At 45.0% G+C, this 14085-nt stretch overlaps 1 protein-coding gene across 7 annotated transcripts in view; it reads right to left on the bottom strand.

Moving 5' to 3' along the window:
* Nucleotides 1-592: 592 nt before the first annotated feature.
* Nucleotides 593-14085, bottom strand: part of SPR (G protein-coupled sex peptide receptor) — a 352892-nt gene continuing 339399 nt past the window's right edge. For all 7 annotated transcript variants that reach the window (XM_077668286.1, XM_077668284.1, XM_077668285.1 and 4 more), the window contains one exon: nucleotides 593-3957. In XM_077668286.1, coding sequence (XP_077524412.1) covers nucleotides 2792-3957 — 1166 coding nt within the window. In that variant the 3' untranslated portion in view covers nucleotides 593-2791. The remainder of the gene's footprint in view (nucleotides 3958-14085) is intronic.

Genomic DNA, 14085 nt, shown 5'->3' with positions numbered 1-14085 from the left:
ATCTTAAAAGGGTCAGCCTTTAGTGTTGCTGCACTAGTTGGCTCAGCTGCGCACAGAGGGCACCACAAATCTCTGGCGCACACTATAGTTTGCGCAATGAGGGCGCATGAGTCAATGCACTAAATTGGTTGAAAACACTGTTAAGTGTCGCGTAATGCTTAAAGGACAATAAAGGAAAAGGAAAGCCGAGCATGATGGCAACTGCCACCACCCCCATTTCAAAGCGAACGCTCCTATCTTCCATCCATTAATCAAGAAATCTGTGCCGACTTGCTAGCACATTCCCCCCCGCACAAATCGCATTGATGGCTCGCGGGTATATTTATTAAAGTTGTAGGAAATTTGCTTTTTAATAGAGAAAGCTGGGTTGATGATGAAGTCGCAACAAGGACAGGTCATGACAGCATGACACCTTGAAGCAGGAACAGACTTGGGCGTCCGAAAGCGACATCGCGCGTTCGAGACTGATCGCGTTTACAAAGTGGAACGGCCGGGACCAAACTGAAGGTTCAGGTGGGACTGGGTTGCATGTAGCGCCCAAGGAAGGAAAGTAAGTAATGCGGAGAAGTAGCAGCACTGATTCCAGACAAGCTTTCGAAGGAATTAACAAGCAATGCTTTATTAGTACCATGCTTATAATACAGTACAGCTCTCCCTCCCTGTCTCAGAAGCATGCCTTTTGTTTTACAAGCGCATTGGCCATCCTTGCTGCACATGCCCTTTCTCGTTTTCATTCATAGACACATCAACAACATGTCAACAACATTTGGCGGAGACAAATACTTATGAGATTCGGATGTTTAGAAGAACCCTTGAAAGCGGAGTGTTTTATCACTTTTTATGAAGGCTATGAGAGGCTCTCGGTGACACAGGGCAACCAACAAATGACGCATCCTAAACATTTGAGACATTTCGTGAAAATATATAGGTTGGCATTTTGTGCAGTGCATTAACCCTTTGTCATTCTTAATATTGCAGCGACAAAAAACAAGTGGCGCAATTTGTCGCCTATCGTTTTGTGCAAAGCTGAGTCAGTAGACGACAAGCAGAAATATCCGCGGAGCATTACCGGGGATTCTGGGCAGCGCCCAGCCAGTGCCGCTAAACCTAGTGGCCTATCACGTTCCGTTCTGTAGGCACTCGGTCACTCTTTCTTACGTAACGGATGACGTCAGGGCTCTATTTTCGAATGCTCATATCCATGCGTCACGGACGGTGGATGAGCCAAGGTAGAGCGCTTGTACCGATTTTTTTTTAATGATGCGTTTTACAGTAATAAGGTTGGTTGACTGGAGGGAGGCGAGATACCTTCAACTTTTCTTTACTGAATCACCAAGCGACCCCCGGACGTCACTAATAAACTTTAAGCACGCTAAAGCCAAAATTTAAAGACTAATGCGGGGCGGTTTCTGTCCGAAATACGCAAAAAGAACAATGGGAACAATGAATATCAAGACGTTTCTTCTCACAACGGTTTCACAACGGGTAATGATATGCCACGCCCTTTTTGGTCAGAGTAAGGATATTTGTAAACACGTTGAACACTGGCTTTCAACATCAAACATTAGACATACGATGCGTATCCACTTCAAAACATCTACTATGGCCGGGAAGAAGCGTTCCCAACCAACAAACTGTACATTTGAGCGAATGCGCAGGTCATCCTGCACGAGGAAAGGTGCTGCGCGCTAGTAAAGGCGAGTTAGCGTTCCAAAGTGAGTGATATGAATTGCTCTGATCGTTTAAGAACTTGAATACAACGACGAAATATGAAATTTTGGGGAAGAGACATAGCAATAACCGTGTTTTCAGAATTACGCTCCTCGTTGAAAGATGTCTGTCGTCTATAGTCATTAAAGCCAAGTCATGTCCGGTGCTCACAGCCGGCGCTCCGGTGCTCACAAGCAAATGGAAATGCTGCTGAGTTGGCTCCCGAATAAGTCTTAATCTGAGAAACTCTTGTAAGGCTCGAAAAGCAGGGTTCGTATGGTACCCTACCATGCAATGAAGGGCTCGAGTTGTCCCATCCACCTACATAATAGCTAAATTCTCAAAAATATATATTTGGGATTATATATCCGGCACATTTTCTTGCTTGCCAAATGTAGCAGGTTATGCGTGCACTTTGCAGAGCAAGAGATTTCAGAAAGTACCTGTCTTAGGCATATCTTAAAGGAAGGATTAAGCTTAACTCGACTGTAATTTACAATAAAGTTTGAAGGTAAGAACTGAATGTTTTATTCTAGAGTTTTATTCCGGAAAACATGGTTAGAAATTTCCGTAAAAGATGAATAGTCTGCTCTGGTGGAAATTAAGAAGCCAGTTTGAACATTCATTCTGCCGTCTTTTATTGATTATAGGTAGTTGAACCTGGCCAAAATCTTAGCACTTAAGTCGACAAGCTCGGCGATGGGGTAAGGAAAGCATGATGTGAACCAAACGTAACCGCATAATACGCGCGTTTAGATTTCGGCGTTCAAAAGGGCTCCTTTTTTGAGCAGCATAACGGAAATTACACTGCCTTTTGGATTTCGACAAAAAAAAAAAAGATCGGTGTTGCAACCAGAGATACGGTTTAAATCAAATAAAAGTTCCGTGCAGCATCTCCCTTTTAGCACCTGTCTTTCACCATGCCTTGCGGAACAGTGCCGAGAGCAATAAGGGAACCATGCTTGTTGAACAAGAAGAAGAGAGGAGTAAACACTTAGCAATAAAAAGACAGAAACGCCGCGCGGCGAATGCATTCTTTTCGCGCCATGCTTGGTGACAATGCTCGACATCGACGTTCGTCTCACAGAATGGTCTCATTCGTCACCGTGCGGGGCCCGTTGACCAGCGAGTAACGCGACGAACCCTGGGCCTTGTTGACGAACGTGCCCATAATGAAGAGATCCTTGAACGTCTTGCGGAACTGCTTGCTCATGCCACAGTAGATGGCGAAGTTCACCGGGTAGCTCAGCATGAGGAAAAAGTTGGTGAACAGGAGCGTTATGTTGAGGACGTAGTACGAGACGAGCTGCACCCGGAATGCGTTGATGAGCACGTGCAGCACGATGGTCACGGCGAGCGGGATCTCGACGGCCAGGAACACGGTGACCACCACGATGAGCATCATGGTGGTGCAGTTGCTGTCGCGCAGCTTCTTGCACTCGCTCTTGCGGTTCTCCTTGAGAAGCTTGGCGCGCTTCTCCTGGGCGCGCTTGAGGGCCCGAAACAGCAGTATGTTGAGCACCACGAGCACCGTGCATGGCCCTATGTTGACGAAGATGACCTTGAAGGCGTAGTAGGCTATGAAGTACGCCTTGGCGGTGAAGATCTGCGTGACCCAGTCGGCGACTAGCATCTGGCAGCCGTAGTGCACCTCGCCCTGCCACCAGAAGCGCACGTCCACGAACACCGTGTCGAGAAAGCGTGGAAGCTGGTGCGCGAACGCCACGAAACCCACCCAGCACACGGTACGAAGCACGCGCGGCACGGTGCACCAAGTGACCGCTGTCGTCGGGTGGCAGACGTAGAAGTAGCGCTGCCCGGCCAGCACTAGCGTCAGCCAGACGGAGGCCGTGTGGAAAGCGTTCGGGATCACTTCATTCATGCTGTTGTAGGCGTAGCACGTGGACGACGGGCCCAGCACGGTGGCGTAGTTGCCCAGAGTGTAAATGTAGAAGAACCACGGAGATGGGATGAGCAGCGTCATCATGTCGCAGACGGCCATTCCCAACAGGACGATGTTTGTGGGCGTCCGCATGTGGCGTTGCGCGAGCACGACCACGACAAACGTGTTGGCGATGATGGTCACCACGAGCAGCGCCGGCATGGCGTACCCGAGAAGCGGCAGGGCGAACTCGATTGGAGGGCCCCGGTTGGTCAGGTTCACCAGCATGGGCACCTGGTCGGCCGGAGGGATGAGTTGGCTTTCGTTGAACTCCTCCGTCAAGTTTGCCATGTTGCTGGCGAATTCTGCAAGGTGCAAAAAGCGCAGGAAATATAGGATGGGAAGGTTCCACTCGCGCTTAATCGCATGCTGACGTAAGCTCTCGTGCAGCACACAATTCACGAGTAGCTAGATGCAGCAGGGCAGGAATTAAAAGCAAGCTGCTGTTTATTAAAAAAGCTGATTAGTAGTTAGGGGCCGAATTACGTTTAAAAAAGAAGAGTATTTCCAAAGAAACAGACTACGGTGAGGGCGACGTGCAAATCGATAATTCTTTCTTGCACTGTATGAGTCCATTACGCTACCTGAATTAAATTGAAAATTAGGAACAAAAATTGACCTATATTACGCAAGGTAATTCATTAAGCCTATTTTGAGCACACATGTGGTCTTCCTATGCGCTCTGCTTAACTTCAGGTTATTTTACCAAGCAGTCTTTGAGTCTTCAAAGCATGATAGGAAAGGTGCAGTTCTAATGCGGCAAAGTTGAATTGTTCATATTATATATATCCGTAAGGTGAGGAAAGAGTGGTTGAATGTTAGATTTTGAAACGATTAAGGTAATGCTGGCGCCAATGCATCCTTATGCATTGCTGTTAAGCCAGCTTTGAATTGTGCGTGCTCTTCTCTTATCTGAGCCCACTCACCCTCCAATATTTTGCGCATCTTAAAGGGCAAATAATTCCTACCCTCCAGCAGTACATCTAAGTTGTGGAGCCCTGGGGCATAAAGGGCTTTGAATTGACATGCACAGCACATCGTTTAATAAGCAGCACTACATTTTTTTGCACAGCACCTCCATCATACCGCCGCGGTGGCTCAGTGGCTAGGGCGCTCGCCTACTAAGCCGGAGTTCCCGTGTTCGAACCCGGCAGCAGAGGCCGCATTTCGATGCAGGCGAAACGCAAAAGGTGTCCGTGTGCTGTGCGATATCAATGCACGTTAAACACCGCCAGGTGGTCGGAATGCCGAAATGATAAGGGTGATTATTCATGGCGCACGGACATCGGCGGCCAAAGAGCGTCATTGCACAAGGTATTTTCGTTTGCTCAAGGTGGAGTCAAAAACCCTTTTCCCGAGCATTTCACCACGAACGAGGCGAGCACAAGGCAAGGTAAAACTTGTAATCGTGGTATTATCGGTGGGTACCCGGCGGCACTGGGAATTGGTCGAAATTATTCAGCAGCCCTCCACTACGGCATCCCTTCCGTTCTTCTTTCCCTACCTCCTTTATTCCTTCCCTTACGGAGCGGTTCGGACAACTGCCGAGATGTGATACAGTTACCACGTCATTTCACTTCCCCAGGAACAATAATACGGGCTCACCGACCAACTGTTCAATGACCAACCTTGTGGTGGAAAAGTTTCTACAAGCAAAAAAAATTCTCAAGCTCCAGTGGCGCGCCAAATTATATAGCTTTATAAAGGCTTGAAGCGACACTTAACTCAAAGGCATTGAATTGCTTGTCGTTTCTTTCACTGCATGAAAGGGGTATTTTTCAGCAAAACTTCCATTTGGCCGAGTTCGTTGAATCCCTGTGACAGGGTAAGATCCTCGTTCACATTAGGAAGTCACGCACATACCGCAGCGCCCATCAGTCTATATGTGTCTTCATAATATAAATGTGGTTTTTGAGGGACTGTTATGCCTTTAGTATGATAATTTTAGAAATATATTCGTCCTCCACTTGTTGACCGTTGGTTTTGAGGACACGCAGAATTTAGGAACATTTTGTGGTATTTTTCCCGTCGGCATTCTTCCCCATGCGCTAGACCATGGCGTGTATTGCTTAGAGGATCCTAAAAGGAGCCATCCTTGTTTGAAAGCAAGCGCTGTAGATCCACATATTAGGGGCCGAGCTGCGCTATGAAGTACGGTTACCGGTCTCCACAGCTACTGCTTTAGACCTCCTTCTGTCGATCAGGAGGCACTGCAGAGCAAGGTAGGCAGTTATGTGTGCCCAGATAAATTATCCTTCTAGCGAAACGGCAGATTATTGTGCCTAGAGTGCCCTGTTGACTCTTAGAGGAAGGCATCCTCATTGAAAATTCATTCGGCTTGAAATGGTTTTTCATATCAACAGGTCGCGTTTCAACAGACGCAGCTGGCGTTTGCAGTTTATTGAACCTTGTGTGCAGGTTAATGCATTATAGCTGTCTCTTACATGGAAAAAACGGACGTTTGCGCTAGAGCTGAAAAACAGGGCCCGTGGCAAACCATTGAATACAAACAAAACTATGTTTGGACCAAGTACACAAAATAGTTTTATTGTCTGATGCAATACAACTTCAAAGAAACCCAGAATACACTGCGCTCGCAGTGCTCCGAAACGGGAGCGTGTATTTGCTTGTTCAGTGGTAGGCGTTTTTTTCCAGAACGGGAGATAAAACATCTTTCACTTTGTACGCTATCGTGTGTAGCGGCCACTTTTCACACTGTATCGCAAACCAATGCCTGCGGTAGAAGTTACAGTTCATAGCGTGACTCGAGACAACCGAGTATGTTATTTCTACGCAAACGAAAAGAATGGCTAATACGCGAGAAAAATTCTTCAGTTTAATTGGCACCACAAGAATGTTGCGAGGAGGTCAGGTAAAAAAGTGTAAAATACAGCTTGAGGGCCATGACCTCCTAGAACACACAACAGCGTGCACCAATGGCGACACACATACGTCACAAAAGTAGGCGAAACTTCATGGCGTCAAGAAGCAAGACAAAAAAGATGCATCCAACGTAATAGCGACCTCCTCCGCGTGTACTATGTCATTGGCTCGGAAAGTACGGCCGTTCTCTTTTTTGGATTGGTGGACGACTGTGGCGATGTACCATCTCCCATGGTGGGGGCCCGAGGCATCCACTTAGAATACGCAGGGTTTCAATCCGTAGTGGCGGGCCAGGGCTTCCGCCCGCGCCAGGCGCCAGCCATTATGGTCCTCACGGGTCATGTTCGCGGGAAGAGTTCGCAAGTGGAGGGCACATCTCCACTGGGATGGAATACGTACGCGCTCTTCCGTGAGAGTGGTGTGTTGGATGTGTAGTCGGGCAAGGAGGCGGCCACCCGACGATGTCTTCGAGAGACGTTTGCATCGGTTGGTCAAATGGGCTTCCCGGAGCTCCCGAAATGTGTTCACCATGCCCAGCCCCAGGACGCGCTGGTTGAAGGTGTTCGCGGGTAGTTACAGTGCCCGCCTAACAATTTTTGGAGGATGACTTTGAGTGTATCCTCGTCTTGCTTATATAGAATTCGACTGGATACAAATGCATGCGCCAGCCGCAAGGAGTTTTTGCATCGTCACCACCCGCGCTTGTTAGAAACCCGGCGTATCATGCGGCCCACCTGGACCCCCACCTCACGGAGTTCGGCCAATGTCATTTCTGACCGTCTGCGTTGATCTATAAAGAGCCCTAGTACCAGAACTTCGATATGTTCAGGGATTGGACTTCTCTCAAGAGACAATGCAAGTTTGGCTGTGCGCTTCGGTGAGGGGCGTATGTGCACAAATTCAGACTTTTTGGGGAGCATTGGAGGCCGCAGCGGCGAGCATAATGGTCCACTATTATCGCCGCTTCCTGCAGGTTGGCCGTAATGTCTCTGAGCGAGCCCTGTGTGGCCCACAGGGCGATGCCATCGGCGGACAGCGCATGCCGCACACTGGCGACAGCGCCCAGCTGGGTCGGTAGGAGCATCATAGCCAGATTGAATAACAGGGGAGAGGGCACCGCGCCCTAGGGTGTACCCCTGGTTCCTAAATGAAACGGGCCATGTTCCTTATCCTGAATTCGAATGTAAGACTGTCTGTCGGTTAAATGTGGTCGAATTCATTGAAAGGTGCTTCTGCGCAGTTAGTTTGGGAGTGGTGGGTGAGAATAATCTCGTGAGAAACAAAGTTGTCCTCTCTGTAATTAGTTTCCTTCTGTTCTCAAATAAAACACATTATTTTCGACTGTTTGGCTTGGCCAAGCTATAATCCTTCCGGCGGCTGCCGTGCAGGACAAGTATTTCAGCGTGCTCTATATTTTTCGCCTTCGTGGCCGCCACAAAAGAGGTCATAAAATGTTAAAATGGTCAAGATTCTCTGGTGTGAGAAGTGTGCTCAGCACCTATAGCAGTAATAAATTCCAAGAAAAATACGCGAATGAGAGAAGCAATTGCATCTTACAACTCAGGGGATAGGGGAAAAGTGTTTCTATTCAAAGCATTGTAGTACAAGCTATGAGTTTTTTCGAACTCTAAAGGCAAGCAGGTAAGAGTAAGTCAAAGACTCTTCACGGAACAAAACATTGTTATCACAGTAACAATAAACACACAGCTGATTTTTGATATGGAAGAAGCTTTCAGCACAAGGCAAGAAAAGGTGGTCTTTACGAGATTCTCAAACTACACGGCAAAGAGAGCAGACGTTGCAGTGCAGATAAATGTTAAAATACCCTGTGTTCTGAGAAGTTTTAGAGATGTTGCTTCCAGCATATACCCTGCTGATTCAAAGGCGGCTTATTATTATTCATTGCTTCAAACCATATTCTTTAAGTGCTAACTTTTTTTTCTCTAAATGAAACATTACATGCTGTTGAATTCTTCTGCTCTTCTGGTTAACTTTCTCCGGCATGATTGCACCCGGCTTCCTCTGTGCTGATCAGTTAACATTGGCAATTAAATGCCAGAGACTTCAGGTCCCAAAGACCATTAATTCGTCGTCTTTGTGGGTGATCTTAAAACCACTTCAATCATTTACGACTGCTCATCACTTTGAGAGAGAGTCAGTTCCAGAAAAGGGTGCTTTCTGCGTAGTTACAGTACTGGACGTAACGATACCGAAGAAAGGCTTTTCAGGTTATTAATTCTGCAAGAACTGTTTATTAAAAAGATGCGTGTGAAGAAAGAGCTCGTCAGAAAGGCTACGCCAGAACAACATTTACGACGCGACTATAAAGAAACTTAAGCACTTAACCACGCTTCTCACTCCAGTCACAGAAGATGGCAAACGATTGAAATAGATGAGAAAACAAAAAAAAACAGCGGCATTCTCGTGACTACTCAAAAGATGGACTTGAACCAAAAAAGACGACAAGGTTCAGGCAGTAACAATGTAATACTCTGGAGCATTGTAACCTGAGCGGCAATTGCGGTCAAAATGCGAGAAAGCGAAGGGTCCCCAAAATGCGAGGCCTAAAAATAAAGCGAGCACGAACGTGTCGTAACGCGCATTGTGTGCCCCACAAATTACACCCAGGTGTCCGCCCGTTGAAACGCTTATTTACACCTGTAACATCGGCAACGAATACGTCAGAATAAAATCGGCTATATGGTGCTTTATGTCGACGGTTCCAGCTACTCAGTTATATTATTCCGTTTTTGTCGTAGCGCTCGATGAAAGCACTGCTTTTATTCGTTTTGCGCAATAGCGAAGGACTGTAATAAACGTGCGGAATGAACGAATGCTTCGTCTCTCCGTAAACAGTACAATTAATATAACCCACCATGCAGCTATTTCGCAGTGATGCAACAATGTTTTTGCTGTGAAAAAGTGAGACCAGACTGGTGAGGATGATTTTCACTGACCCATCGAGAATTAGTACCACACTGTCTTGCACTTAAACGCGTGATGGTTAAACGAATCTACGCCAAAGAGATCAATTTTAATGGACCTGAAATGCAGGAAGTAAGATAAAGCAAAAAGTTGAAAAATACGACCGAGTCGGCCCCAAAATATAACAGAAATTTTTGTCGTCCTCTCGTTACAGCAGATTTTTCTTTAATATCACGAAGTTGTCTGTTGCGGCGACAGAACTGGCTCTGTCATTACGACACGACACTTTTATATACAACAGAAAATTGTATTTTTATATTACCACCACTTTTGTTCTCAGGTACCAAAATACTATATGAACATATTTTATGACAAGAGAAAATTTTCTGTTGTGTTTCTCGATAGGGATATACGTGTTCTTAACAAACAGCGAGCCGTGACAAAGTTGCCTATTAAAAAGAAGGAACACCTGCACGAACTTTCAGACTGTGAACAATTCTTTGATGGAGTTTTGTGCTCTAAGCTTAGAAATTTTACTGCCGTCATCGAGAATGTGGAGATCAAGAGGAATTAACGCTTTAGAAACTGGCGTCATTTGTTTGCCTCTATAACGCTAGACATGAACAGATTAGTGGTTGTACAGAATAAATGTTATTACATAAGCGATATGTGTTGCATTGGTATTCTTGAGTGGTGTACCTTAGTAGCGCTTCCTTTAATGAGCAGTGTTAGAGCCCTCATACATCTCAGTTAATTTTGCTCGTTTAGTAATGTAGAACCCCTGTGATAAATGACAGCATAAATTCTGTTGAAAAGAACATTTCTTGTAAGCATTAATGCAGCTTAAAATGGCCTGAAACACGCATTGACAAATTCAAGAAGTCGGTTGTTTATAGAATGCACTTTAACCTAATTCCTATTGGTTCAACATTCAGGTCTCTATGCTGTTAGGATGACGGTAACCTTATGATGGTAACCTTGATAACACAATCTAATTTGTTTGTCCTGGTAATTCGCGGAGAGTAAAGCTCAGGCTACATTTCAGGGCTGCTGTAAATATCCGAGTACCCTAACAACTTATAACATTTAACCCCATATACCGCTTAAAGTTCATCATATGGCCTGAGCTAAGCAAACATCACAGGTATATTTTTTCTCATGAAAATTACTTTGCGAGTACCACCTAAACACTTGTTCCTTTATTTACAAAAAGTCACGTGATCCGAAGTGGCCGACAAGTAACGACCCCAGTGCGGAGATAGGTGACTTATGTGGAGCGCGCGTTACACGATGCAAAAAAAACAAAACAATAATGACGACCATGTGTGCACGAAAGGTTCGCAGTGTAAGCGGACGAGTTTGGGGTGAAAGTGATATGTCTTGGTGAAAGGACACATTTTCGTTCAATCGCGTAGTCAAGATATAGAAATGGTACACTTTGTAGGTTTAAAGTACGTTCACAGTAGCTCGTGTCACGATGACTTGACCATGGATGCCATTGTGCACTGTATATACATATTACATCAAGTGCTCTTTGGCGGCAGCAGCTTTCATAAATAAGCTCGTTTTTCAGCCGTAAGCTTTTCCATCGTTTTAAACGAAACGTAACTGCCAGTAGTGCAGAACCAGATATTATTTTTTTTACTTTAGCGCGAACGTGAACATTATTCCCATTATGGTTTGCTTTTCCCACTTAAAATATAAAGGTAACGTCCTATCAAACGAGAAGAAATTAAAGGTTCAGATCGCAGCATATCTGAACATTTTTTCCTCAGACACTCGCATTGCGCTAAAAAAAATGACTGAATTTGCAAAAGCACAGAAGAAATCAATAAAGCTCCACTATAACATACTGCCGCATCGACGATGCCACGTACGTTGTCGACCATGCTTCACAACAGGTTAGCTTGCTCCATCCTTAGCTAGCATGGTATACTTGTGCACACCGCAGTAGAAATCGCACGCCCATTTCCCTGCTTTACCCTATTGTTATAAGTATCACGCCTAAACGTGGCGAACTTTATCACCTTACCGAGACTGCCGAATGCAACACAGACCTTTTGACCGAAACTTGGCTAAACACATCGATAGCCGATAGCGAGCTGTCATCTTTTCTCCCCGACTTCGACATATTTCGTCACGACCGTATTAATTAGCGTGGTGGCGGAGTACTAATTGCTGCACGCAACCAGCTGCAGAGTTCATTTATCAGTATTCCATCATCTTTAGAAATACTATCCGTATCATGCAAAGCATCTTACTGTTTGACACTTTTCGGAGGTTGTTAGAGCCCGCCAGACGCTGAACCAACTTTCGTAATCACTTTCACGAAGCTCTTAACCAAATTACCAGCTCACATCCTCACGTTCCTGTTGTACTATTGGGTGAGTTTAACCTTTCCGGAATAATATGGTCAGATTTGTAACAAACGTTATCTAAACACAACCCCGAAAGCGACTTAGTAAATTCACGCCTAACGCTAGGATTATCTCAGCTTATTTCCGAACCAACGAGACAGACTGGTCATTCGCATAATTTCCTTGATTTGTTGCCCACGTCACACCCCGATCGCCTTGCATCACAAACCCACTTGCCAGAGCTAAGTGATCATGTTGTTTCCGCGCTTCATCCGATTTTCACTTACAACCTCAAGTAAGACAATGAAGAAAATAACTCGCTATGACAAAGGCAACTACAACGCTATTACGGAAGCACTAGCAAATTTTTGTGACACGTTTTTACTCGGCTTTTCAGAACGAGCTGTTGAAATTAACTGAATTCTGTTTAAAATTAAGATGCATAGCCTAATACAAACTTACATTCCCAGCATCACCGTTACTGAACGATCCCATTGACCATGGTCCAACGTAACATTAAAGCGGCTTAACAAAAAAAAAAGTAACAGTTCGGGACTGCTAAATGTGCTAATACACAAACTGCATGACAAAAATGTCTCAGCACAGAAAGGAATTTCGAATCCCTCGCAAAGAAAATTAAAAAATTCAATTTTTTTCCATCGACTTTGCCTAATACGTTGCGCACTAACCCTAGGATTTTATAGAAGACTATTAGCCAACCCCCCCCCCCCCCCCCCCCACACACACACACAAAAATAAATAAAAAAATTTATCTTTACGTTACGATCATGACAATCCTATCTCCGAACAAGAAATTCCGAATGTCCTTAACACTACTTTCTGCTCAGCATTTACCTAAGAACCAGGCAATCAACTACCTGACTTTCCTCACTCCGACCACTCACCTCAGGGGACCACTCACCTCAGGGGACTCTCTTGCGACACTCAGCTAGCCCTCTGTTATTTTACAATACTGCCGCTCTCAGCCGAGAGCCTAGCAGAAGGGCGTGAACAATCATTTCTTGTTCGCGTACAAGTATACGTGTGAATGAAAAATAACGAATAAATGAAACAATTAATTAAAATACAAGCGATAAAGTAATACAAAAATAAAATAGAAACCAAGGTAGAATATAAGGAACAACAGCGGTGCACGTCATAAAAACAAGGCAATATAAGCTCTAACCTTGACCCCAACACCCTGGTCGACGCCTTGTTTCTGGATTTCCATAAAGCATCCAATAAAGTACCACACAAACGTCTATTTCTAAAGCTTTCATCCCTGTCCCGCAACGACTTTGTCCCTAATTGGATACTAGACTTTAACCGACCGTTATCAAATCGCGCACACCAACAATGGCTCCTCCCTATTGTCCCCTGTTATTTCAGGCGTGCCATAAGGCGCAGTTCTCGATCCTCTTTTATTCTTAATTTATGTTAATGATCTTTCAAATAACATCTCAAATATCCGCTTATTCGCGGACAACTGTGTGATCTATCGCCTATTAACAGCATAACCGATGTTGATGCGCTTCAGACCGATTTTGAAAACATAGAAATCTGGTGCAAAAAATGGCTTGTCTTTAAATTTTAAGAAATCATCTCAGCTAACAATCCATCGCAGAAAATCCCATCAAATCCGCAAACACACATTTTCTGGATCTGACCTCAGTTCCGTAAGTTCTTAGAGATACTTATGAATTAACTGTCGACCTTTCATGGACAGATCACATAACGAAACTGGCAAATGAAGCCAACCGTGTCCTCGGCTATTTATGCCGCAACCTTAGATTAGCCCCTCCTGTAAAATTATTAACATACTGCACTTTCCTTCGACCTAAACTTGAATGCGCATGGGCTATCTGGGTCCCACACCGAATTAACCACATAAATTTACTAGAATCCGTTCAGAACCGTGCTGCGCGTTTTATCTTTTCTGATTATTCATATACATAATGCGTTACTAAACTCAAAGCACAAGCTAACGTACCCAACCGTTTATATCGTAGAAACGTCGCTCGCCTATCCCTCTTCCATAAATTCTATCATGAATCCACACGCAACCCTGCCATTGTATACCAGCACATCGCCACTCCTGCCGCCTCAGCCATGACAAGGCCGTGTATTCACTTTCAACCCATTCATCAGCACATTTTTCTTCATTTTTCGTGAGAAAGCTCAAGGACTTGAATCACCTTCCTGCTGCTGATTTCATCGATTGCGTCACGGTCACTTCAAGCGTTTCGTTGAAGAACACATCATTCATCC

The sequence above is a fragment of the Amblyomma americanum genome, chromosome 6 (assembly GCF_052857255.1).
Source record: "Amblyomma americanum isolate KBUSLIRL-KWMA chromosome 6, ASM5285725v1, whole genome shotgun sequence".
In the NCBI taxonomy this organism is placed as follows: domain Eukaryota; kingdom Metazoa; phylum Arthropoda; class Arachnida; order Ixodida; family Ixodidae; genus Amblyomma; species Amblyomma americanum.
Note: the sequence above shows the minus strand (reverse complement) of the source record. Positions and strands in the feature narration are given on the sequence as shown.